The 23,853-nt window shown below is 42.3% G+C and overlaps 1 protein-coding gene across 4 annotated transcripts in view; it reads left to right on the top strand.

Annotated features, from left to right (window-relative positions):
* LOC124794783 (serine/threonine-protein kinase tricornered) overlaps positions 1-23,853 on the top strand; it is a 583,408-nt gene that overhangs the window by 529,772 nt on the left and 29,783 nt on the right. For all 4 annotated transcript variants that reach the window (XM_047258422.1, XM_047258423.1, XM_047258424.1 and 1 more), the window contains one exon: positions 19,557-19,692. In XM_047258422.1, the coding sequence (XP_047114378.1) occupies positions 19,557-19,692 (136 nt within the window). The remainder of the gene's footprint in view (positions 1-19,556; positions 19,693-23,853) is intronic.

Raw genomic sequence — 23,853 nt, 5'->3', positions numbered from 1 at the left:
AAATACATCACAGACGCTCCTCCAACCTTCCTTTTCTCCACCTTTGGTCCGGAACGTCCAGTAGCAAGCACCTACTAGTTGCTCGCGGTCAGCAATCGTCTGGCATTCTCAATAGCCGCCTACCGTCCGCCAGTCATGTCTCTAGAGCAAACCTGCTGTCAGAGCTTGCGTTCGGGAACCATCCCGGCATTTGTCGTGAAAAATTTCGGCAAACCATGGGAATACATGAATACCCAGACGACCGCTCCTCCAAAAGTGGGAGTCTAGTATCTTAGCCAATTCATTACTTCCACTTCGAGCGGTAATCATGCCTATTGCTTCAATACGACTTGCACCGACATAGCTTCCAACACGTCGAAATTCACCTATGGAGGTCGTTCTAAAGCCCGTCGTGTCTCTGGCTCTCCTTGGCAACTGAACTGTTACAGCTGGCCGATCAACACCTAAGTTCCGTATCTCATGAACAGCCGTCAGATGAAGAAAAGTCACTCTAGCACCTTCCATTTTAACGAACATTAAATATACGTTCGTTATCTCTCTCACCCTTCCATCAGAAATACTAATTAAATGGCTCTGGTTAGGCCGCTAGTTAGCAGAGTTTATAGTCAATGTTTACATTTTCGTCGTGTGTTTCTACCACGCAGAGTAATTGCTGATGACAAAGATCACATATCAAGGTCGCTGTAGTATGAGTAAACCAGCTGCTTAAACGAACTTCAAGAAGTGAAGTTAAGGGTGATCAGTGATCATCTTTGTCTTAAAATTACCATTATAATTATAATAATTATTATTTTTTGCGCTGTTCAATTTGTTATGGTCATTGAAGGGTACGTTGTCGTAGTTGTTTTCTACGCATTGCTTATAGTCTGAGTGCAGTATGTCACCAACTGATAAATGGACCCGGAGACAATATTATCTTGCGTAGTATATACAGTTGTCAGAAACAGTCTGAAAATCTCTTAACACTGTTGCAGGGTAAGTTGTGCTGAGAAATAATTGTTGCGCCGTCACCGAATTAGTCGGCGTTGAAGTTAGCCCATCAAGCCGACGCGCGCGCAGATTCAAGCGGACCGCCAGAGGCAGTTTGTGTCAGTTCTCACAGCGTGGACGGAAGCACACGGGACTGCCCAGCCTTTGGCTCGGGGTCAAATTTTTGTATCGCTCTTGGTTTTGGGAAACCAGACGAAGCACACGTGTGGCTACACCCCATATCAAGCGGCCATTTGAATTTGCCTAACTTCTATACTAATTAACTCGGAAACGGCAGAGAATCTATTTTTTAACAATAATTTCTTAGCACTACCTTCCCTGCGACACCCTTTCAAGATTTTCAGACTGTTCCTGATCTCCCTATACTTATTTGGCTTCAATTTACTGCGTACGCTTCCGTTGCTGAGCGGCCAGCATTCTTGACTACCAAGCAGACGACCCGGGTTCAGTTCCCGGTACTGACGAAGATCTCCCCTCGGAGCGACAGTTTAAACTCCGTCGTTAGCCCCGTTGAGCAGCTGCTTCAATGATAAGTAACGGAAAGCTGACAGCTGCCGGGAGAGGGGTGTGCTGACCCCATGCTCCTTCATACTGCATCTAAATGACGCCAAAAGGCAGAGGGGGACACGGCGGCCGGTCGACATCACGTGCTCCGGACCTGATACCGGAATTACTTAACACCTGTGGTTTATCGAATCGTATTGCCATAACTTAACCATATGTACCATCATCCACATAAAAAGAAAACCTGGACAGCGATTCATAAACACATTTCCACATAAACTAACAACTTACAACTAGAAAACCATGACGTGACAATATCTGCAGTCGGAAAAGGATTTTAAAAAATGAATTTGGAGAAGTCACCAGGAGACCAAAGTGTTAAGGTAATCACTAAAAATACAGCAAAATTTTTAAACGCCCAGCACTGGTTCTTGTAAAACCAAAAAGGTTTTCATGTATGTGGATATCTTCACGAAACGGCGAGACTAGAACACTTAGTAAGAGAGGTACCTTAATTTTGGAGCCAGCACTGTTGCCTGATTCGGGAAGCAAATCTGCGGAAACAGTAAATGGTTTACATCCTCTTATTTTCATGGGGTGGAGAGCGGTTGAATCATGAGTTGTTTGCTTCCTCCCACTCATTAGATTTTCGAAAGAAGACTGAGTTTTTAGTTAAGGGTTTCTTCGCAGCATAGTACTGTGCCCTGTGCCCATTGATGTATTGCAATGCGCCAATAAACTGTCAATTTGTCAGCCATCAGTTTCCGTAAGCGTATCATAATGTGAGAGGGGGAGGGGGGGGCAGTGATGTTCATTACAGGGGTCAGAGACACGGGCCTCCTTCCCCGGTTGGCCCACCTTGTCATGGTAATCAGACGTACGTAAGTTGCAGCCCATAGAAAGGAGGTACTCTTTTTTTCTGCGATGGCTCCCGATTATTTACGAAATTAGGAAGTTCATTTTTCTGTTTCACGTCCGGTTTTAGATGGATTGTAAAGATTCTGGAACACTGAATGACGACAAAATTTTAGAGCCTCTGTTACCGGTATCGCTTCCGCAGCTCAAATGTAGCACTTTATGTGACGGAATTCGAAATAGCATACGCTGTTTCTGCTCGATGGCGAATAATTCACTCGGTCTTGCTGAAATGTTTGATTTGGAGAGCCATTAGGAAAGATTTCAACAAGCGGGGGTCAATGAAAGTTAATGTAAACACTGAAACTTGAATTAATTGTGCTGAAGCCGTCTTCCTTAAAGTAGTCTACGGGTAATCCAGTTGTGTTCGTCAGTTGCTATCAGCGACTGTCTTACATTTACTCGAAGCACCTAGTAAAGACACTTCACGCACGTGAGTAATCGTCGTGCTGTTGGTGCCAAAATTCATCGACTTCGCATAAGATAGTAATATACTAGCTCTTTGACAATTTGTAAATATCCAGCACCAAAGATCATGCTGAGTGCTTCCAATATAGTTGAGAAAGGCGAAGAAATTGAAGTAATACAAGTAATTTAATGTGTATTCTAGTTTCCAGAATGTCTCAAAAGTACTTGAAGGATAGCACAAAGAGAAAAGCCAGAGAAGAGGAAATTGTTTACCATATGTACATACTATACAACCTGCCCAACTGTGTCGAAAGTTCTGATGTTAAAACACCAGAATAAAAAGGGATTACCAGTAATTGTTTTTTAGATGTATTGTTTGGGTTCGCAGTTGCTGGTAGTTTACTTTTAATATAACTTAAAGCACTGTCTCGTACCTGAGTCATTGAGAAATGGGCTTGTTAGCAGCAGAAAAAGTACATTGAAGTGACACAGACGGCGGTAGTATAGAATACGCAAGTTATAAGTAGACAGCGCACTGGCGGAACTGTTATTTGGACTCACGTGATTCATGTGAAAAGGTTTCCGTCGTGATTATGGCCGCACCATAGGAGTTAACAGATTTTGAACTCGGAATGCTGGCTCGAGATAGACACACAGGACGTTCCATTTGGAAAATCGTTAGGGAATTCAATATTCCGAGGTCCGCAGTGTCAATTTGAAATATACCGGGGCGTAAAAGTTAGTTGGCAGATATTCATCTTCATTTGTCGACGATCTCCGATGCTGCAGGAGCTATAAAAGAATATGCGAGTTACCTGCTCCACCAAAATTCGTCGCAACCTGCTGACTCCTTGACAGCGTTGCTATGGATTTGCTAGTGCCAAGAGAAATTTCAGAAGATTGAGATTGCCAGATGTCCTCTGTCAAAATTAAACATTTACTGCTTGATACTGTAATAAAACTCGCTCACAACAACTGTCGGAAAACTCAGGCTCATGGCTGATTCCTCACACCCTATGTGTATTTTTAACAATTATTACCTACGCCATCCATTATTCGGAACAGAAAATGTATGGATTACAATTAAAATCTTTCTAGTGTACACAGACTGTCATCATTCAGTTATGCATTAATTCGTTCCTCTCACATTGCAACATAAAGTTTACCACGGCTTTTAGCTTTTAGTAAAATACGTTCGATAATGTTTTTTATAAAGCTGCTTGTATTATGATCTCAGGTAAACACTCAGCCTTTCTTACCCTAAAGCCGTCGGCACACAGACCGTACTGTCGAACGTTAACGTTGAGCGTGCTAAGTTGTACGTGCTGCTGAACGCTCAGGAACGATGCGACTTGTGCATACGGTACGTGGGCCCCAACGTGGTATACGCGATCGGAACGCACTCCAGCGGCAGTTGAGGGATGTTTCTAGTTCGTAAATCACATTGTTTACTCAGCGGGCGCGCGTAAAATTCCCGCGTTAGCTCAATTAAAACGCATATTTCCTCCGACGTGAGTGCCTTCCCTTAAAGCACGTCATCGCCTGCAGCGCCTCTCCTGGGTTCGTAACCTAGTTAGATGAGTCCCGATTCCAGTTAGTAAGACTTCATAGTAGAATTAGTGTGACGTGCGCCCCACGGAGCCGTGGACCCAGGTTGTCAACAACGCACTGTGCAAGCTGGTGGTGGCTCAATAATTGTACGGGGTGAGTTTAATGGAATGGACTGGGTCCTCTAGTCCAGCTGAGCCAGTTATTGACTGGAAGTGCTTATTTCCTGCTACTTCGAGACCATTTGCAACCATTCTTGGACTTCCTGTTGACAAACAACGATGTAACTTTTCTGGATGACAGTGCGCCATGTCACCCGTCCAGTTGGTCGCGATTGGTATGGAGAACATTGTGGATAGTTGGAGCGAATAATTTGGCTACCCACCGAACATCTATAGCATATAATTAGGAAGTCAGTTCGTGCGCGAAATCCTACACCGATAAAGACGGCGTGGCCAATATTTCTGCAGGGGACTTCCAACGTTTAGTTGAGTCCACGCCACGTCCAGTTGCTACTACCCTACATCGGTCAGGAGGTGGTCCGACACTATGTTAAGTGGTGTCCCATGACATTTGTCACCTTCAACGTACAGCATCACGGTGGAGACTCCAGGGAAAACTAACGTTGCCAGATCACATTCCTCATGGTCGCACTTGACATACTGATGTGGGTACAAAACACGATCACCTCTAGTTTGCATAACGCGTAATTTTGGCATCAGCAGTTTTATATCTGGCCTATTAACCCTAGCAATACCAACATCTTCTTCATAATGCGTACTACTTCGGGGACGGAGGGCAGGGGATTCTTTGTACCCAACACAAAAAAAGTTCGTTCGTTGTTCTTAATTTTCACTAACACCATAATTTTTAAGTAGGTAATGACGGATGAGAAGTGTCCAGAACCTGAAAATATCTTCCAACACAATCTTAGTAGTAGTAACAGCAGTAGTAGTAGTAGTAACGAATTTTCCGTAATGTGAACACAGAGAGGAAAAATGGATTTCGTTAATTATCGTTAACTTTTATTCACAGCATACTTTTTGAAAATATACAGATGTGTAACAAGAGTCGTGAACGTGAAAATATGAATTACATTTGTTTGCGAAAAGTCACATGTACTGCTAAGACTTCAATTTCTGAAATTTTTTGGGTTATGTTGAACTGAAAAATTCAGAACAGTTACGGAATCTGATATAAGAAATAATTAAAAACAACTATATTTTTGACAGTTTTAAAATATAGGGTGATTCTTATTAACGTTTAAAAACTCCGGAAGCGATGTAGATGACGCCGAGAAAAGTAATTTAATGGAAGACATATTGGGCTGCAAATGTCTGGAAATACCGCAAAACTGGACATTTATGTTGCACACCAGATCGCGCACCTCGCCGCACGTGCGGCGATCGGGCTTGCCCGTCCTACCCTCGTCGGTAGACAGGCATTGCTGTACATCTCTCAGATAGGCTTCTCTATTTTCGAACACCTTCAGTAAAAGTGACCTATTCTAAACTTGTAACTTAAAAAATTATTGTCCTTGCTGCTTCACTTGTTTTGAGCCTCTTTCCTTTTGGCCCTTCTTTTGTTTTCACGGTTTATTTAGTAAAGAACACGTAGGTTACTTACCGGAAACGACACAATTCGGAAGCTTATACTTATTTACTTGTGACGCAATATGGTAGGTTTCTGTTTTACTGTACAGGGTGTACACAAAGCCTGGGAACACTTTCAATTATCTATTGCACAATAACCAAACATTGTACAGATATCATTTTGAAGAGAAACTCAGAAAGTTTTTTTCATCTATACCGCCATAGCGTAGTTTGGTAATTTGCCGATAGTCAGCGCAAGTCGCAAACACGGCGAGTTCAGGTGCGGAGCGAGCTTTCTGGGTGTTGGAGTTCGAAAAAACAAGTGTGCTACAGCTGTTCAGCGGATGTTTAGAACCAAGTACGGTAAGAAGCCACCAACAAGGAAGGCCATTTACCAATGGCACAACAAATTCGTTGCTTGTGCCCGGCAAAGAGAAGCGGACGTCCCAGTGTGAGTTAAGTCAATGTGGAGCGCGTACGAGACACATTCATAGGGAGCACAGGCGCCAACTCTATGGGGCCTGAGGGGGCTCGAAACGCCCCAATAATTTAAGAAAATTATTAGTTATATTATGCTTTTTAAAATCACAGAATTATATTGGAATTTATTTCCCTTGTTTGACACCGAGCGAGGTGGCGCAGTGGCTACCACACTGGACTCGCATTCGGGAGGACGCCGGTTCAATCCCGCGTCTGGCCATCCTGATTTAGGTTTTTCGTGATTTCCCTAAATCGATCCAGGCAAATGCCGGGATGGTTCCTTTGAAAGGGCACGGCCGACTCCCTTCCCCATCCTTCCGTAATCCGATGAGACCGATGACCTCGCTGTCTGGTCTCCTCCTCCAACAACCCCTTGTTTGACGATAGCCTTTAAAAATACATTAAGTAATGAATTGAAACAATTATTACGGTAGTAAGCCGGTTAACTGAAAACGAGTGTTGTGAATTGTGATAGTGTTACGGTGCTGCGGGCACACTTAGAATTTGTCCCGGTGCGCGAACCGTCGGGTGAAATCTGGAGCCGGTCGGCGAGCGCTGCGTCCGCGGCGACATGAAAAGGACTGGAGTAGAAGCGCCTGGAACCCTTCGCTTCGCGTCACCTTGACGCTTCGAGATTTTATTACTCCGCGGCTATATAAGGCCCTCCCAGCTGTCGCAGTGTGGACAGTTTCGTTCAGTGCATGCTACAGACGTGTTTAGTGTTCAGACTTTAGTGTCCAGTGGACTATTTTATATGACTATATTTTATTCGTTTACTTTAGTCTCTCAGTGTATTGTGAATTAAGTTCGCAATGAATAAATTTATTACCAAAAAAGGCGCCCTTCGAAGTTGATGATAATGTAAGTCAACCTCCAACAATTATTGTGCCGGCAATTGCTTCGTCGTCTTCAGGCGAGAACCGTTCACAGCCGAAACCTGGACAATCCGATAAGGGAAAACCATTTCAGAAGACTTGGTTGATCAAATCTAAATGGCTAGAATATGAAACATCTACCGAAAAAGATTTTTCGCAAAACCTGCAAAGAGGCAGATGCTAAAAATCTATTACAATTTTCTTCAAAACAAGATGATTAATTTACTTCCGTAGGGTTTTCTAAGTGAAAAAAAAGGCACTGGAAGAATTGCGTCTTCATGAAAATACGCTTACACATAAAGAAGTTGTTCTGAAACTAAATTATATCACTAACCGAAGTGTGGCCTCCCAGTTGAATGAGCAGTTGGATAGTGATACGAAGAAAGGCCGTTCAGCTCTTAAGACAATTTGTACTACCGTGCCATTTGTGCCGACAAAGACTAGCGATTAGAGGGCACGAAGATGTGAACTCAATTTTGTTTTCAGTTGTTGGAACTCCGAAAGAATGACATGCCTGAGTTTAAAGATTGGTTAGGGCGTTCGGGGTATAAGTGGATGTCCCACGATATTCAAAACGAGGTCGCTGATCTGCTAGGAAAGTCTGTGTTGAGAAAGGTATTGGCTTGTCAGGAAGACTGAACATTTTTCTATTGTGGTTGACGAAACAAGTGATTCTTCGATTCACGAACAAGAGTCATTTTGTATTCGTACTTTTGATGATTCCTTAATCATTAACGAAGAATTTATTGGCTTATACGAGACCCCCAACACTGAATCACAAACTCGTCTTCATGTGTCAACGGATAACTGAAGAGGACAGCGCTATGATGGTGCCTCGAATATGAGAGGTAAGTTCAAAGGACGAAAAAAGTTAGTTTTGGATAGACAACCAAAAGCACGTTATGTGCACTGCACTGCTCACAGTTTAGACTTGGCAGTTGTAGACAGTCTCCACCATCTTAAGTGGAGGCTGCATCATCAACGCCACATATCACACGGCCACTTGCATCACCGAATTTTTGACTTCAAACGGCGTGCCTAATATTCTACAGCGGCTATTCACCTGGTCTGGGTCTACGTGACTATTTTCTTCTCCCGAAATTGAAAAAATGTCTTAATAGGACGTCATTTGGTGACTCACGAGAACATTCAAAAGAATGTGGCCGACATCATAAAGACTCTACCAGTTAGTCTTTAAACGCTGCTGTCAAGACGGCGAAAGACGACTGTCTATGTACAGCTGCTGAATGGAACTACTTCGAAGGGAACAAAATTGATGTTCGAAAAAAATAAAAAAGTTGGGTAGATAAAAAAATCACAGTACTTTTCTCACACACCTCGTATCTGCTGGACCGCGCGCAATGGTGTCTTCGGGAAGTGTTGTAATGTGGTCACCGTCCTTGGGGACCTGGTGAAGGCGCTTGTGGTAGCAGCGGCCGAGTAGCCTCCGGCCGGGAGCGCCTGAGGCTTCTGCTGGCCTCGCGCCTGCGTGGGCGGGCACTGCTGCTGACTCACTCACAGGTGCGCCCCGCCGTCCACACCGGCCCTCGTCCTTGGACCCAGTGAGTTGCCCAATACACACCCATAGGGTATGTTTACGCTACAGCCTCGCTGCTGGTACATCGCATTTACCCTGCACCTGTTCACATCGCTGGTTCAGTGGATGACTTCACGAGTTACGTGAAGCGGAAACGATGTTCTCTGCATCTTCTTACAACAGTAACAGTGATTAGTTCGGGAGAAAAATGAGATTATTGGCTGCCCTTCGGATGTAGAACGTTCACACGATGGGTTTCTTACCAGTTGTAACGAAAGATAAAAAATTCACGTCGCTTTTTTTTTGACAGCACCATCCCGTAAAACTATCTAGTACAATTTAAATATTGTCGAACCAAAAATAGTTGAACACGGGAAGATTCTGCCCGACATTACTAACGCAAGCAAAATCAACGCATTTTTCGTAACGCTTATTACCCACACAGACTAAAACCTAATTCGTTTATTGTTGTTAACTTAAATTAGCGATGTACTTTTTGAAGAGTATTGATGTGCTAGTAGGATCCAGGACATGAAAATATCTTTCAGCAACGTCACCGCATTTTCAGTAACTTGTACTACCCTACGGGAGGGGGAGGGGTAGTCCTAAAAAAATTATAAACTGTGTTGTGAATAAAAGTTAACAACAATTAACGAATTTTTTTAAAGAGAGATCCGATGTACAGGTGAGATCCTGATCCTGAAAATATTGAATACGACGTTCATTGGGGAAAGTGTCATCTACCATTGAGACTCGCATTTTTGCAACAGACAATCCTGTCGGAGGAACATCCGCAACCTCTGGTCAAAATTTTTGGTTTACGTGAAAAATTGAAAACATTTAGGGAATCAAGTAGAAGAATTAATAGAAATAATAAACATTGTTTTCAAAATTTTAAAATAGTGTTACTGACCAGATTACAGTATGTTCGAAAGGTGGGCACAAGGTACAAAACACACACACACACACACACACACACACACACACACACACACACACACACACACACTCCCTTCTGGTATTGCTGGGATTAATACAGTTTCTGTGGAAGAGCGATTGGTACTCATTTTGAGAAAGTATTCTGTCACGTTTTGCCTGTATCTGCTTCATCTACTATCTCTGCCACATGTACACATTCATCCTGGAAGGAAGGCGAAACAGCGACATGACAAAAATATGCTTACGTTATCCAGTATAATGCAGTACTGATTATCACTTGCCTATGGTCCCAGATAGCTTTCTGCTCAGATGCGGCCGAAGTGAAATCGTCACTCATAGTTCTCACTCCTCAAATTGTTTCCAAGACATGATTAACGCTAGTGTCTGCATACGGTACCCGAGAAACCGCGTAACAAGCAAGTCAACTTAACAACGGCAGGACTGGGAGTGACCCGCTACAAATACAAACCAACTTGCAGCCCTCGCTTGGTGCAGATCGGACGTTACAGCGATGTTGTAGGTTAAATGCGGCGATGACGGCGATGTGCGAGCAAAGAGCCTGAAGCATAAACAGGCCCTGTCTCCGTACTGGTGCACCAGCGGCTGATGGGTAGGACTCGCTCACCCTGTGTTTACGTAGCTGCTCCAGAGGCAGCTGCCGCGTTCTGTCTCCATAATGTAGAAGCGCGCAGTAAGAATATCTAGGTGTGATGCTCATTCGTGCAGTTTACGAACCTGTCGAAAAAGCTTGGCTCAAGAATCAATTTACTTAACAAAGTAGCTGGAAACGATTGGCGAGGAAACTCAGTGCTGCAGTTTGTTGTGTATCCACGTGCTGAATATGATACTGCTGCGTGGGGAAACAGCACACGTACAAATAACGTAGATACATATCTGGGGACAATTACTAGCACGAAATCAGAATTATATTAATACCTTCAGCTGTTGACGGGTGTTGATACACATCAACGGGGACAGGTGAAAATGTGTACCCCGATCGGGACTCGAACCCGGGATTTCTTGCTTGCATGGCAGACGCTCTATCCATCTTAGCCACGGAGGGCAGAGGATAGCGCGACTGCAGGGACTATCTCACGCACACCTCCCGCGAGACCCACATTCTCACCTTGTATGTCCACACACTACATTCGTAGTGTCCCTCCCCCCAGCAAACTCATTACTCGTGGAAGACATTCTTACCAAGTTCCGTAAGAGTTCAGGGAATAGGAGTGCATCCGCACAGAAGGAGGTCATGGCCGGTATTGCCAGAATGATATACATATATGGACATGGTGTCCTTTCGGACATGTCCGAAAGAACAGACACCATATCCATATAAGTATAATTACTAGCGCTGTCAATAAACTCCCATTTAGTGCTTGCCTGTTCTATCCAGTATTGTTCATTCGGATCTCAGAAGATGAAATTTCTAAAGAAGTCTTGAGTCCGATAAGAACTTGGTTATAAATTGTGCTTACCAAATGAACAGCTGTACGCCTTTAAGTCACCTCGGGTCGATCTTCGGACCACAAATATTTTTCAGTGTCACCGCAAAGTGGTAAAAACAGTGTCGTTCCATTCGATTGTCAATGTCCGTCGTTCATCGCACTATTGCCGGTGCAAACACATGTGGTGTTGATTGAATGGTAAACGCAACAATTGGCGCCTGGCGGACAGTCCACTCTGCTGCAAACGCCGTCGAGTGATATGCGCGGACATGCTTGTTGCGCAACAGACAGAATTTGTTGTGATATAATTCGTGATGTGGCAGAGCCATCCATCACTGCTATGCGCCCAATAAACCTGTCACCACGTATAGTGGTACGAGGTCGGTGCAATCGGTCCCGTCGGTTCGTCGTCCTGCGATTACAGATTCGCATCACAGGCTGCTTGGATCCGTCCGACACGAGCACCAGTTTCTCTGAAGAATGGTCCGCAATGCCTATAGGCAACTATTCTACCTCGGTTGAACTCCGGCACGTGCTCGAAAGACTCTAGCTGTCCTCTGCGAAGCTTACTGAAACTGCTTACGCTCAACACCCGCTCTAAAGAACAATTCCAGTACGTCCACAAGGCCTTCTGTTCGGCTTCTACAGCGCTTGCAGGTGGTGCTACTGGCGCCCATGATGTGCGTCTGTGCTGAAATCCTAAACATGTCTCTCTCGTAGCCGCAAACACATACTGCAGATTTCACTTGATTTTGATGCTTTCTTCAGGGTGTTGCATTTTGGGTGGTCAGCAATGCACTTAAAGATGTTTTTGAAATGAACTTAGTAGTTAAACTTTTTATGGCTCTTGGCAAGTTACTGGAAATGTGTGTTCCTGAATAATGGACACCTTTCTAGGTCAAAGAAAGTGACGTTAAATCTTACTGTAGATTAGTCTTACTTCTAGTATTAAATCTGTGAGTGGAGCTATTGGTTTGAGAGAGAAGTACGTTATTTATGGTAAATTTCGTTAAGGAATAAATACATTGGGAAGCAATAGTTAGTGTCCCAAGTTCTTTGAACAGGTCTGTGCAGGCTGTTCTTGAGTCCACACCATGAGTAATTCGAGTCAAGCGCATTAGGACTCGGAAAAATTTAACTCAAAGGACCAAAGTTCAGTCTCCGGTCGGTACAAGAATTCTCTCCTGTCATTTATCCCTTCTTCCACCTCTGACAGTGATCTGTTATTGTGGGAAAATGCCACTTGCTCAGTGGTTCGAAGTTACCTCTGCTTTTCCAATGTAAAAGAAGGTGGTGATGGTATACTTCCTCCAGTAGAAAGATGCCTAGTGAAGCGCAATGTGTTCACTTGAACCTTGCTCACCGCACGGATTCACATAACCTCTTTAAATATATCCAGTCACGACGCACTACTTTTTATAATTTTTAATTGGGGCCTCACATTTCCGTCAGATATAGGAGCCAGTCTGGTTTTCATATATATGTATTTCGTTTATAAGGCTATTTTCATTTCGTGGTGATATTCAAATAGATCTTTCGAACATGGTGCTCCACAAATAGGCCGTTATAGCGCCGTTCGACAATTCGCCCATTGTTGCTTTTTGATCTGCATCGTCAAGTTCATTGTAGCAATACAGGATGGGCCGAATTGTTTTGTGAAACCCACCCGACAGGACACCACACCATATCCATAATGAATAGTGACGTTTTCATATACACCAGAATGAGAGGATGCGTGTGTTTTTTGCCTTCTGATACCTGCAACGATGTTCTCAGACGTGTGCCACATTGATTAAACGAAAACCGCCCTTCGAAAATCGAATTATAATGGTTGCTGATCATATCCATAAAAGTTACCATATTCTGAACAATATAGTATGTCACGTATTTTCTACGACGACGCATCTGTGTTTTTTGGCGGCCATGTCGTTTTCTGAAGAAAGACATTCCGTGGTACCGTGTGGTACGTAATTCGGGTACCTGTACAGGTGTAACGAAGCAGGTCAGTTGTGGTCGCACACAGAGGTTGCAAACTGGATCTTTCTTACTGGACAGGCTTTCTTTGTCCCTCATGGGCGTCTTCCACTGACAACGTGCCGCTGTCTTGCAGCAGATGCCGTCCCTTCCTGTTTCTTTACACCCAGGGGATCGCGGCTGATAGTGTCGGTTACTGTGATCTTCCAGTGAAATGTCGGAAATTATGCTGAAGACACTAGTGCATCTTGGCTTTAAAAGGCGAAGAACACTTTACCATCCTGTTTGCTTAATTTGTATTGCACGAGTAGCTGTTTTTCTAATCTTCATGAACAGTTCGGTGTCGCAGAGCTGTAAGATATTGAAGGTGTGAATCACAGTGGATGTATCGATCACATTGTGGCGCGGTTGCAAAAAGTAACGACGTTGGGGAGTTGTTTTCGTGACGTAGGCGTTCGATACGATTGAGACCTCGCTTGACGTTTATTGTGTTCCCTTTTCAGAGCCGGCTTCAAAGGAAGTTCGCATCTTCGCCTCTCGGAGCACAGAGCGCATTCGTTTGCTGTTTTGCTGGCGAACTACATCCGTTGCTGAACGCGAGTTGGGTGAAGCATGGAATGTTCGGGAGAGAATGTAATTTTGGTAGAAGAAGAATGTGGATAACATAGGTGCTTGTGGTATTAGAGATACACAGTTCAACAAAATAAACATTCTCGGTTGGAAATTGCCGAAGCACTCAAAGATCCCGAGTGGGGACGTTCGTTGCTTTCGTCCATTAAGCGGATCCGGAGGACAGAGGCGCAAGCTTCTGTATTTTATTATGAAAACGGCTCAGCATAATTAAGTCCCTTGAAAGTAAATAATACGAATATGTTGATTAATGTAAAATTAAAAATACCCGGTAGACCCGATCATTCTCGAGGCATACTTTCAAGTTAGCATTAATTTCATCACGAAATTTAGGAGCTTTTGATATAATAACCGAATAACTAGAAACAGCTTTTCCATCGATCACACTTTACAAAGCTATACAGGGTGTTACAAAAAGGTACGGCCAAACTTTCAGGAAACATTCCTCACGCACAAAGAAAGAAAATATGTTATGTGGACATGTGTCCGAAAACGCTTAATTTCCACGTTAGAGCTCATTTTATTACTTCTCTTCAAATCACATTAATCATGGAATGGAAACACACAGCAACAGAACGTACCAGCGTGACTTCAAACACTTTGTTACAGGAAATGTTCAAAATGTCCTCCGTTAGCGAGGATACATGCATCCACCCTCCGTCGCATGGAATCCCTGATGCGCTGATGCAGCCCTGGAGAATGGCGTATTGTATCACAGCCGTCTACAATACGAGCACGAAGAGTCTCTACATTGGGTACCAGGGTTGCGTAGACAAGAGCTTTCAAATGCCCCCATAAATGAAAGTCAAGAGGGTTGAGGTCAGGAGAGCGTGGAGGCCATGGAATTGGTCCGCCTCTACCAATCCATCGGTCACCGAATCTGTTGTTGAGAAGCGTACGAACACTTCGACTGAAATGTGCAGGAGCTCCATCGTGCATGAACCACATGTTGTGTCGTACTTGTAAAGGCATATGTTCTAGCAGCACAGGTAGAGTATCCCGTATGAAATCATGGCGGTGAATCGAGGAAGTACAGTACATACTGACGAAACTAAAATGAGCTCTAACGTGGAAATTAAGCGTTTCCGGACACATGTCCACATAACATCTTTCCTTTATTTGTGTGTGAGGAATGTTTCCTGCAAGTTTGGCCGTACCTTTTTGCAACATCCTGTGTAGCAGATTTCATAAAGTAGTCTGTGTCAGTTCTTATAAGTATTTCACATTACATTAATTATACAGTGACATTATCTTCCTTAACGTGCTTCAGTAAAATCCTTGAGTGTTTCACTGCAGATATCGGGAACGGTCTACGAGATAGCAGCTTTCGAAATGCGTGACAGTTAATAATCTAATTATATACTGTTGCTAAGAAACAGAATGTAAATGCTGACGTTTCTTTTGTTCGTGCCCTTCTTTTAAATTTCCCCCTAAATTGCAGTGAAAAGCCACTGTAAAGCGTCAGCCGCCATACGTGCAAGGTTTTGCAACAATGCTGAAGCTGCGATTTTACTTTTCAGACCTGCGTTAAAATTCATACAGTATCTTGTTTTCTGTTCCTACTCCGTTTTCCTTGCCTTGTCAAAAACAGAATTCTCGCGATACAAAATAATCATATCTGAATGTCACAGTTTCGCACCGTGGCTATAAATGGCTTTGAATAGTACGAAACTGGTGTATCAATTATACTGCAAAAAATAGGGGTTCGTAGTGTTGGCCATATAAGTCTGTTCTGTCTTGTTCTCTCCGTTGTAAACCTTTGCTCGCAGATACAAGCGAATTTTAGTGAACGCTTGTGAACCATTTGCTAATGCTCCTTAGCCTGTGTTCGATCCCATTCTCTATAGTGTAATCGAGGCTTTAGGCACTCAGCCTTCCACGTCACGCTGGTCACCAGATGTTTGTGACCCATGTAAACTTAGGATTTGTGCTCGCTTAGCTGACCAAGTATGTAATAGACGCGCGAACTAAGTTGACACTCGGCGCGTTGGCTGATGGGAACGGCTATAAATGGGGAAATGTCTTTACGGTCGCTCCCACCGGCTGACGCGCCATTGTCAACTTAGTTTGCGCTTGTAGTACCTGTGCGTCTGTGATAAAAAGAAGCAATCACCGGCGAGTGTGGTTACGAGATCGACCCAACAATTGTCTAAGCCGATCAAAACCGTTGAAGTAGAGTGGATTGATACAAGACCTCGGCATTGGGCCTGATGTAGAGAGATTACGTGACACGACATGTGCAAACAGATGGAACAGAACAATAACTGTTCTGTTTCGCTTATACATTACTCTTTGGAATATACTTGTGTTGGCAACAAATTTATCTATAGCATAGCCTGAAGTTTGGATTAGGTTGAAAAATTGTTTATTTCAGAATTGGTAACGCCGTTGTGTGTGAAGTAGTCGGAATAACTGTAAGCTACGTATGGCTCAGATTCTACGGAAATTTAACGGGTCAAAGCACACTGGCGATATCGGCTGCTTTAATATTTCCGTTGAACTACTAAATTACAAAAATAAGTCCATTTTTCTTGATTGCAGGGATGTAGTTGACCGGCTTATTACCACTTTTGCTGAAATATTTGTGAGGACTACACCACTCGTGTGGCTGACATACACACGTTTATCTAACTGTTCTTACCCACTACACCGCTGCACGTTGTGACATGTCCTACATGAGTAACCTGCATAGGAAATATACACATTTGATCAAGAACTTATAAATTTTTCACTTACTTCAGTTGCCAAAGTTATAGTAGTCTTCTTTGTTGTTCGCAATTTGGGAACCAAACTAAAACTTTAGTTGCCTCCTGATATTCTTAGTTCTGCCGGATACAAATATTCCAAAATTAAATAAAAAATACTAGGGAGAAATACATGGTTGAACTATTTGGGTATAGTTAACGTGGTCTCTGATGTACAGACACAGGCAAAATTATGAATGTCGCTGTAAGTTACCCGAGATGATAATCAAACATCAGAAAGTGTGGTTTCAGAAGAACACACGCTGTTCATTACTGTGCGTGGATACTATGTCTCAAAGTGCTTTTTGTCCTGACCGATTAATTCTCCTAGTGTTAACATCACACTTAGCACATGCAGGCATTGGACAAAAATATGGGAACGCTGCAAGAAATGCATGCATGTAAATAAATGCAGATGCTATCCAAGCCTGCAGGTTGCGCTGTTGTATGATGGGGTGATCAAAACGTTTCCATTTGCAAACCCTACAGTCAAAAATTGGTATTCAATCAAACAAAATTGCCATGAGCATTCAGGCAATCTACCCACAGATGTACCAGATTGAAGGTAACTGTTTGGTAAAACACCATGTCCTACTGTATGAAGTAGTCCGAACTGCCTGCTGGACATCCTTGTCCAACAGGAATCGACCCTCCAAGGCCTTTCTTAAGTGACGGAAGCTGTGATAATTGCAAGGTTACCATTTCCCAGTGATAGAGGAACCAGGTTCCTTAAAATGAATAAGTAATGGGTCACAGTAACCAAAGAACAGGGTGAGCATCACCTTTCCAGCAGGAGGCTGGCTCTTGAACTTCGTGGGACGAGGAGACAATGGATGACACCACTGCCCCATAGCCCCATGTACTTTTTTCATTCCATAATGGATGTCTATAAGTGTTTGGCCTTTGGAAGCCAAGAAAAGTGCGTAGTCCTGTTTGGACGCATTTGGTAATAACATCACCGTAGGTGACATTTTCGCATTTACCGCATGCATGTTGGAAAAATACGAATGCCACACTAATTTCTTGCCTACGTATCAGTGCTTAAACACCAGCATTGGAGTCTCACTACATTGCCTATATGGTGCAGCAACACCATCAAATAGAAGCATTTTGATTGACCCATTTCCTTTTTGACCATGAAGGGCACCTGTGTAGTGTCCTCAATACATTGCAAGTATTTGTTGTGTGTAGTTGTGAATACATTGTCAGATGTAAGTGACTTTGAATTTGTGTAAGTTGATGGTGCGTGTATGGTGGGTGTTTCTGTAACTAAGGTAGTTAAAATATTTAGTATTTAAAGAGGTCCCGTAAGAAGATTTATACTGTCTACAGGGTAAACAGAAAAATATTATCCACTAAGTCACAATGCAGATGAAGGTGTTTCTTGATTGATGGTGGTGGATCGTCATTGAGAGGACTGTGGCAAAACGGATTGAGGGGAGAACAGCTGTAAAGGCCACTACAGAACTGAGTTTCGCACTTGCGAACCCTGTCAGCACCAAAAGAACACAAAGGTTGCTCCATAAGCTGGAATTTAGAGTGAGCTGTAATTCAAAAGCTGCATATCATTATGCAGATGCCTGAAACAGGAAAACGTGCTGAAGCCATAAAGCCTGCACTATGGATCAAGGGAAGAAAATCATTTGGTTAAGTCAATCTTGTTGCCCACTGTCTTACATCCCAAGAGTGAAATATGGCAGCAGTTTGGTGGTGATTTGGACAGCCATTTGTGGTATTCCATGGTCTCCCATAGATACTTTGCAGTGTCACATTATTGTCATGGATTATGTGGTCATTTTGGCTGATCATGTCTGATCCATGGTACAGTGTTTGTTCCCCTGTGGTGATGTGTTCGAAAATGACAGGGCCCTTGTTTACCCAGCTTGCACTTTGCGGGACTGGTTTTTTGGGCAGCAATGGATACCAGTATTATGGAGCCTTTATGGTCTACTTTGGAGTGAAGGGTGTGTTTTCACTATTGTCCCCCCATCATTTTTAACTGAACTTGCCACTATTTTCCAGGAGTAATCATGTAAGAGTTCATAGAAAACCATACAGGACCTGTGTTTATCCATTCCGAGATGATTGGAAGCTGTTTCCAATGCCAACAGTTTTTCTACACCATGTTAGACACGGTAATGTGTTGCATTTTTGGTGTTTCTGTATATTTTTGTCCACTCTCTGTATTTCTTATTGGGTATGGCAATTTTAAGTTGGTAGTAAGAGAATGAGATTCCTAAAAATACTGAATTTAATAAATAATAGTAGAGAAGGAAAGTTGCTGCCCCCCCCCCCCCCCCCACACACACACACACACACACACACACACACACACACACACACACACACACACACTGGTGTGTATACGTGTGTCTGTTGCTGACTAAGGCCTTCATGGCCAAAAGCTGTAATTGTGTGAATCTTTCTGTTTTGCCTATCGCGACTCAGCATCTCTGCTATATGGTCAGTAACAACTTTCCTTTTCTAATATTGTTACATTCCATCCTGCATTTTCCATTGTTTGAATTTAATAAATGTCAGTTTCTGCAACTTCGTACTGACTTTGTTCCTCGTTTCTCAGTGGATGTGTACATAACAATAACAATGGTAATCCTGTTCAGGCATTTGTTATCCACTCTAGTGGGAGTGTCCTCTTGTAAAACTGCTATATGGTGCAGTATTTGGATCATAACGAATACTGCTTGGCCTAAATAAGAAAACAAATCACTTTGATGTATTGGAAGTACAGTAAGAAGGGAACATTGTGTTTCAGGCTGTACTGTTCTCAAACATCTCTTTGGCTAGGGTTCGATCAGCAGCAGTTCACCAATTTATTCATTTGTGTTGTCTGTGTGAAAGTTCTTTCCTTTTCAGCAACAAATTATGAAATGTTGTTCCTACCACTAATTAGTTGTTAAGCTTGTGCTCACTAAAGCTGCAGTGTGTTTACTGAGGTGACATAAATGTTTCAGGAGTCCTGGAAATGACTGCAACAGAGAACACTGCCCGCTTCAGCGGTCACACACTGGATAAAGCAACCAAAGCCAAAGTGACACTGGAGAATTACTACAGCAATCTCATTGCTCAGCATATTGAGCGAAAACAGAGGTTCGTATTTTGCAAGTGAATTTTTATTTATTAGACATTCTTTTCAGTAAATTTATTTGGGTCCACATATCCTGCTCAGAAACACAGAGGTGAAACATTTCATTCTCTTTCTGTTTGTTTTCTTAATTTATTCTGGCTTATCATAATTTAAGAGGTTACTGTTTTATGTGAGAAACTTACTTGTAGTGCAGTATTCACTATTTTTTATTTACTTTTGTTGAGGTTTCTATTGTCGGCTAAGTCAATCCTCATGTCACTTTAAATCATGACACCTGTTGTTAAGAAAATAGTGAACCATTCAATTTATATTAAAGTGCCTCGTTTAATATGTTTACATTCAATTAGTGGTGACACCTTACATTTATATATTTCAGTGCAAACACTCTTGTCATCCATTGTCAGCAGATTATAGCTTACCTCCCATCTGATCCCATACTTCATGAAAAGTAACGCAAGTTGCATAGAATTGATTTGCATTTAAAGTGTTTCACACTATGACTGTATTTGAGAAGACATAGCCCTGTGTAATTAGGAATATTAGTTCATTATGTATGTTGGAGAGTTGCTTCTTCAGTAGGGTGAAAAAAACCAAACAGGATGTGGAATGGTGGGAGCATGTGTGGGAGGGCTGTTGTTAGATTTATGGTGTCACTATTCTAGCTCATGTTTTCCGTGGTTTCCATTTCTTAGCATTCATCCCATATGAGGTCTGCTGTTTTCATGATTTGGCAGAACTTATTTTTACTTCTACTTCTTGTTAACTTAAGAACCGTGTGAACTTTGGTCTGTATATTATTGTAGTTCAACTGTTTGTTTGCAACACAAGCTACGATGCGAATATAACAATGACCCAGAAAGCATAGAATAAATTTCTCTCTCTCTGTCTGTCTGTGGTCACAAAATTGTTAGGTCTTTAGACTACCAAACGTGAGGGAAAACACAAATACAACTAGTGAACCGTCTGTGCGCGTGCGCGCCCGTGCGCACACACACACACACACACACACACACACACACACACACACACACACACACACTCTCTCTCTCTCTCTCTCTCTCTCTCTCTCTCTCTCTCTCTCTCTCTCTCTCTCTCTCATCAGTCGTCTGACTCGTTTGATGCAGCCTGCTGCGAGTTCCTCTCCTGTGCCAACAATCTCTTCATGCAGCCTGCTACGAGTTCCTCTCCTGTGCCAACAATCTCTTCATCTCAGAGTCATCCTCAACAATTTGCTGGATGTATTCCAATCTCTGTCTTCCTCTACATTTTTTGCCCTCCACAGCTCCCTCTAGTAGCGTGGAAGTCATTCCCTGATGTCTTAACAGATGTCCTATCTTCCTGTCCCTTCTCCTTGTCAGTGTTTCCCAAATATTCCATTCTTCTCTGGTTTTGCACAGAACCTCATTCCTCACCTTATCAGCCCACCTAATTTTCAACATTTGTCTGTAGCACCACATCTCCAATGCTTAGATTCTCTTCTGTTCCGGTTTTCCAACAGTCCATCTTTCACTGTCATATAATGCTATGCTTGAAATGTACATTCTCAGATATTTCTTCCTCAAATGAAGACCTATGCTACATTGTAGTAGACTTCTCTTGCCCAGGAATGCCCTTTTCTTTCCAGTGCTAGTCTGCATTTGATGTTATTGTTCCATCTGTCATTAGTTATTTTGCTGCCTAGGTAGTAGAACTCCTTAACTTACTCTACTTTGTGACCATCAATCATGATGTTACGTTTCTCGCTGTACCAATTTCTGCTACTTCTTACTACTTCCGTCTTTCTTTCATTTACTCTCAAACCATATTCTGTATTTATTAGACTGTTCATTCCATTCAGCAGATCATATAATTCTTCTTCCCTTCCACTCAGGATAGCAATGTAATCAGTGAATTATATAATTGATATCGTTTCACCTTGAATTTTGATTCCACTCCTAAATCTTTCTTTTATTTCCATCATTGCTTCTTCAATGTACAGATAGCACAGTAGGAGCAAAAGACTACACCTCTCCCTTTTTTAATCCAAGCACTTCCTTCTTCATCATCCACTCGCATTATTCCTTCTTGGCTCTTGTACATATTCTCTATTACCCATCTCTCCCTGTAGCTTATCTCTATTTTTCTCAGAATTTCGAACATTTTGCACCATTTTACATTGTTGAACGCCTTTTCCAGGTAGACAGATCCTATGAATGTGTCTTGATTTTTCTTTAGTCTTGCTTCCATTATCAACCACAGAATTGTCTCTTTGGTGCATTTACCTTTACTAAAGTTCCATTCCTCTGTATATTCTTGTCAGAAACTTGGATGCAGAGCTATAATTCTCGCACTTGTGAGCTATTGCAGTCATCAGAATTGTGTGGATGATATTTTTCTGAAAGTCAGATGGTATGTTGCCAGACTCATACAGCCTACACACCAACTTGAATAGTTGGTTTGTTGCCGCATTTCCCAATGATGTTTGAAATTCTTATGGAATGGTATCTATCCCTTCTGCCTTATTTGATCTTAAGTCCTCCAAAGCTCTCTTAAATTCTGATTCTAATACTGGATCACCATCTCTTCTAAATAGACTCTTGTTTCTTCTTCTATCATATCTTGTTGTTGTTGTTGTTGTTGTTGTTGTTGTTGTGGTGGTGGTGGTGGTGGTCTTCAGTCCTGAGACTGGTTTGATGCAGCTCTCCATGCTACTCTATCCTGTGTAAGCTTCTTCATCTCCCAGTACCTACTGCAGCCTACATTCTTCTGAATCTGCTTAGTGTATTCATCTATTGGTCTCCCTCTACGATTTTTGCCCTCCACGCTGCCCTCCAATACTAAACTGGTGATCCCTTGATGCCTCAGAACATGTCCTACCAACCGATCCCTTCTTCTAGTCAAGTTGTGCCACAACCTTTCTTCTCCCCAATCCTATTCAATACTTCCTCATTAGTTATGTAATCTACCCATCTAATCTTCAGCATTCTTCTGTAGCACCACATTTCAAAAGCTTCTATTTTCTTCTTGTCCAAACTATTTATCGTCCATGTTCCACTTCCATACATGACTTTACAACAATAAAATAGACCATAATGGAAAATATTACTGACATACATGTGTAAAATGTGTGTTTTAAGTGTGAAGAGGCATACCTGTTCAGAAAACATCTCCTAATATAATGTAGCCATAGTGTCATCATCAAAGATGAATACAAAATCAGTTTGGCGTTGTTGCTTATATTTTAAATGTGGTATATGCTAGGCTGAAGGGTCGAAGGAATCATTTTGTTAACAGTGCTAATGTTCATAAGAAAATTCTCTACAGTAGCCACAAAATGTTTTTGTCATTAGATGTCACTACTGTACACGTATTTGTTAATTATATGATTGTACGATATGGAAGAATTCAATAGGTAAAGTCTATAGCAGGCTTACCAGGTATGTAAGTCATTACTGTAATAAAACACACTAAATTAAAAATGCAACCAAAGTTAGTGTGTAATATTTCCTGAGGAGGAACTTAGGGATCAGCCCAGCACTTAACTAAAATGTGTGAAACATTGCCCAAACTGCACCATCCTTAATGGCTATCACATAAAATTGGCATCGGTCCTTACTCAGAAAGAGAAATTTATTTTATCTATAAAACAAAGATTGTCATGCCTTGAGTGATCTCCAAAGCAGATGGTTCTGATTCAACATGAGATATGATGAGAAAATTTTTGCATGTATCTTGGATGCGTTTCATATTCTGAAACCTCTCTCTCTCTCTCTCTCTCTCTCTCTCTCTCTCTCTCTCTCTCTCTCTCTCTCTCTGTGTGTGTGTGTGTGTGTGTGTGTGTGTGTGTGTGTGTGTGTGTGTGTGTGTGTGTGTGTGTGTGTGTGTGGTTTTTTTTTCCCCTGTATAATGCTTCTTGCTTCTTGTTTTGGATAATTCATGAACATCTAGCTCCTGCAGATTCAGTACCCATAAACTTGTGACATTTCAAACGTTGTGTATGATACTGTTAAAGCAGGTTTTAACATCAACAAATGATTGATAAATAGCAAAAGTATGCAAGTATTGAACATATTGCTGTGTTCCAATACCATTGAGAAACAACTTGTATAAATGTTAATCAGCAGAGGGTGTAGAACAGGTAACTGCACTAACCACATGTGATGTCATCCTCTGTCCAATAAATT

The sequence above is a fragment of the Schistocerca piceifrons genome, chromosome 4 (genome assembly GCF_021461385.2).
Source record: "Schistocerca piceifrons isolate TAMUIC-IGC-003096 chromosome 4, iqSchPice1.1, whole genome shotgun sequence".
NCBI classification, from domain to species: Eukaryota; Metazoa; Arthropoda; class Insecta; order Orthoptera; family Acrididae; genus Schistocerca; species Schistocerca piceifrons.
The sequence above is the reverse complement of the archived record's forward strand: the minus strand, read 5'-3'. Positions and strand labels throughout refer to the sequence as shown.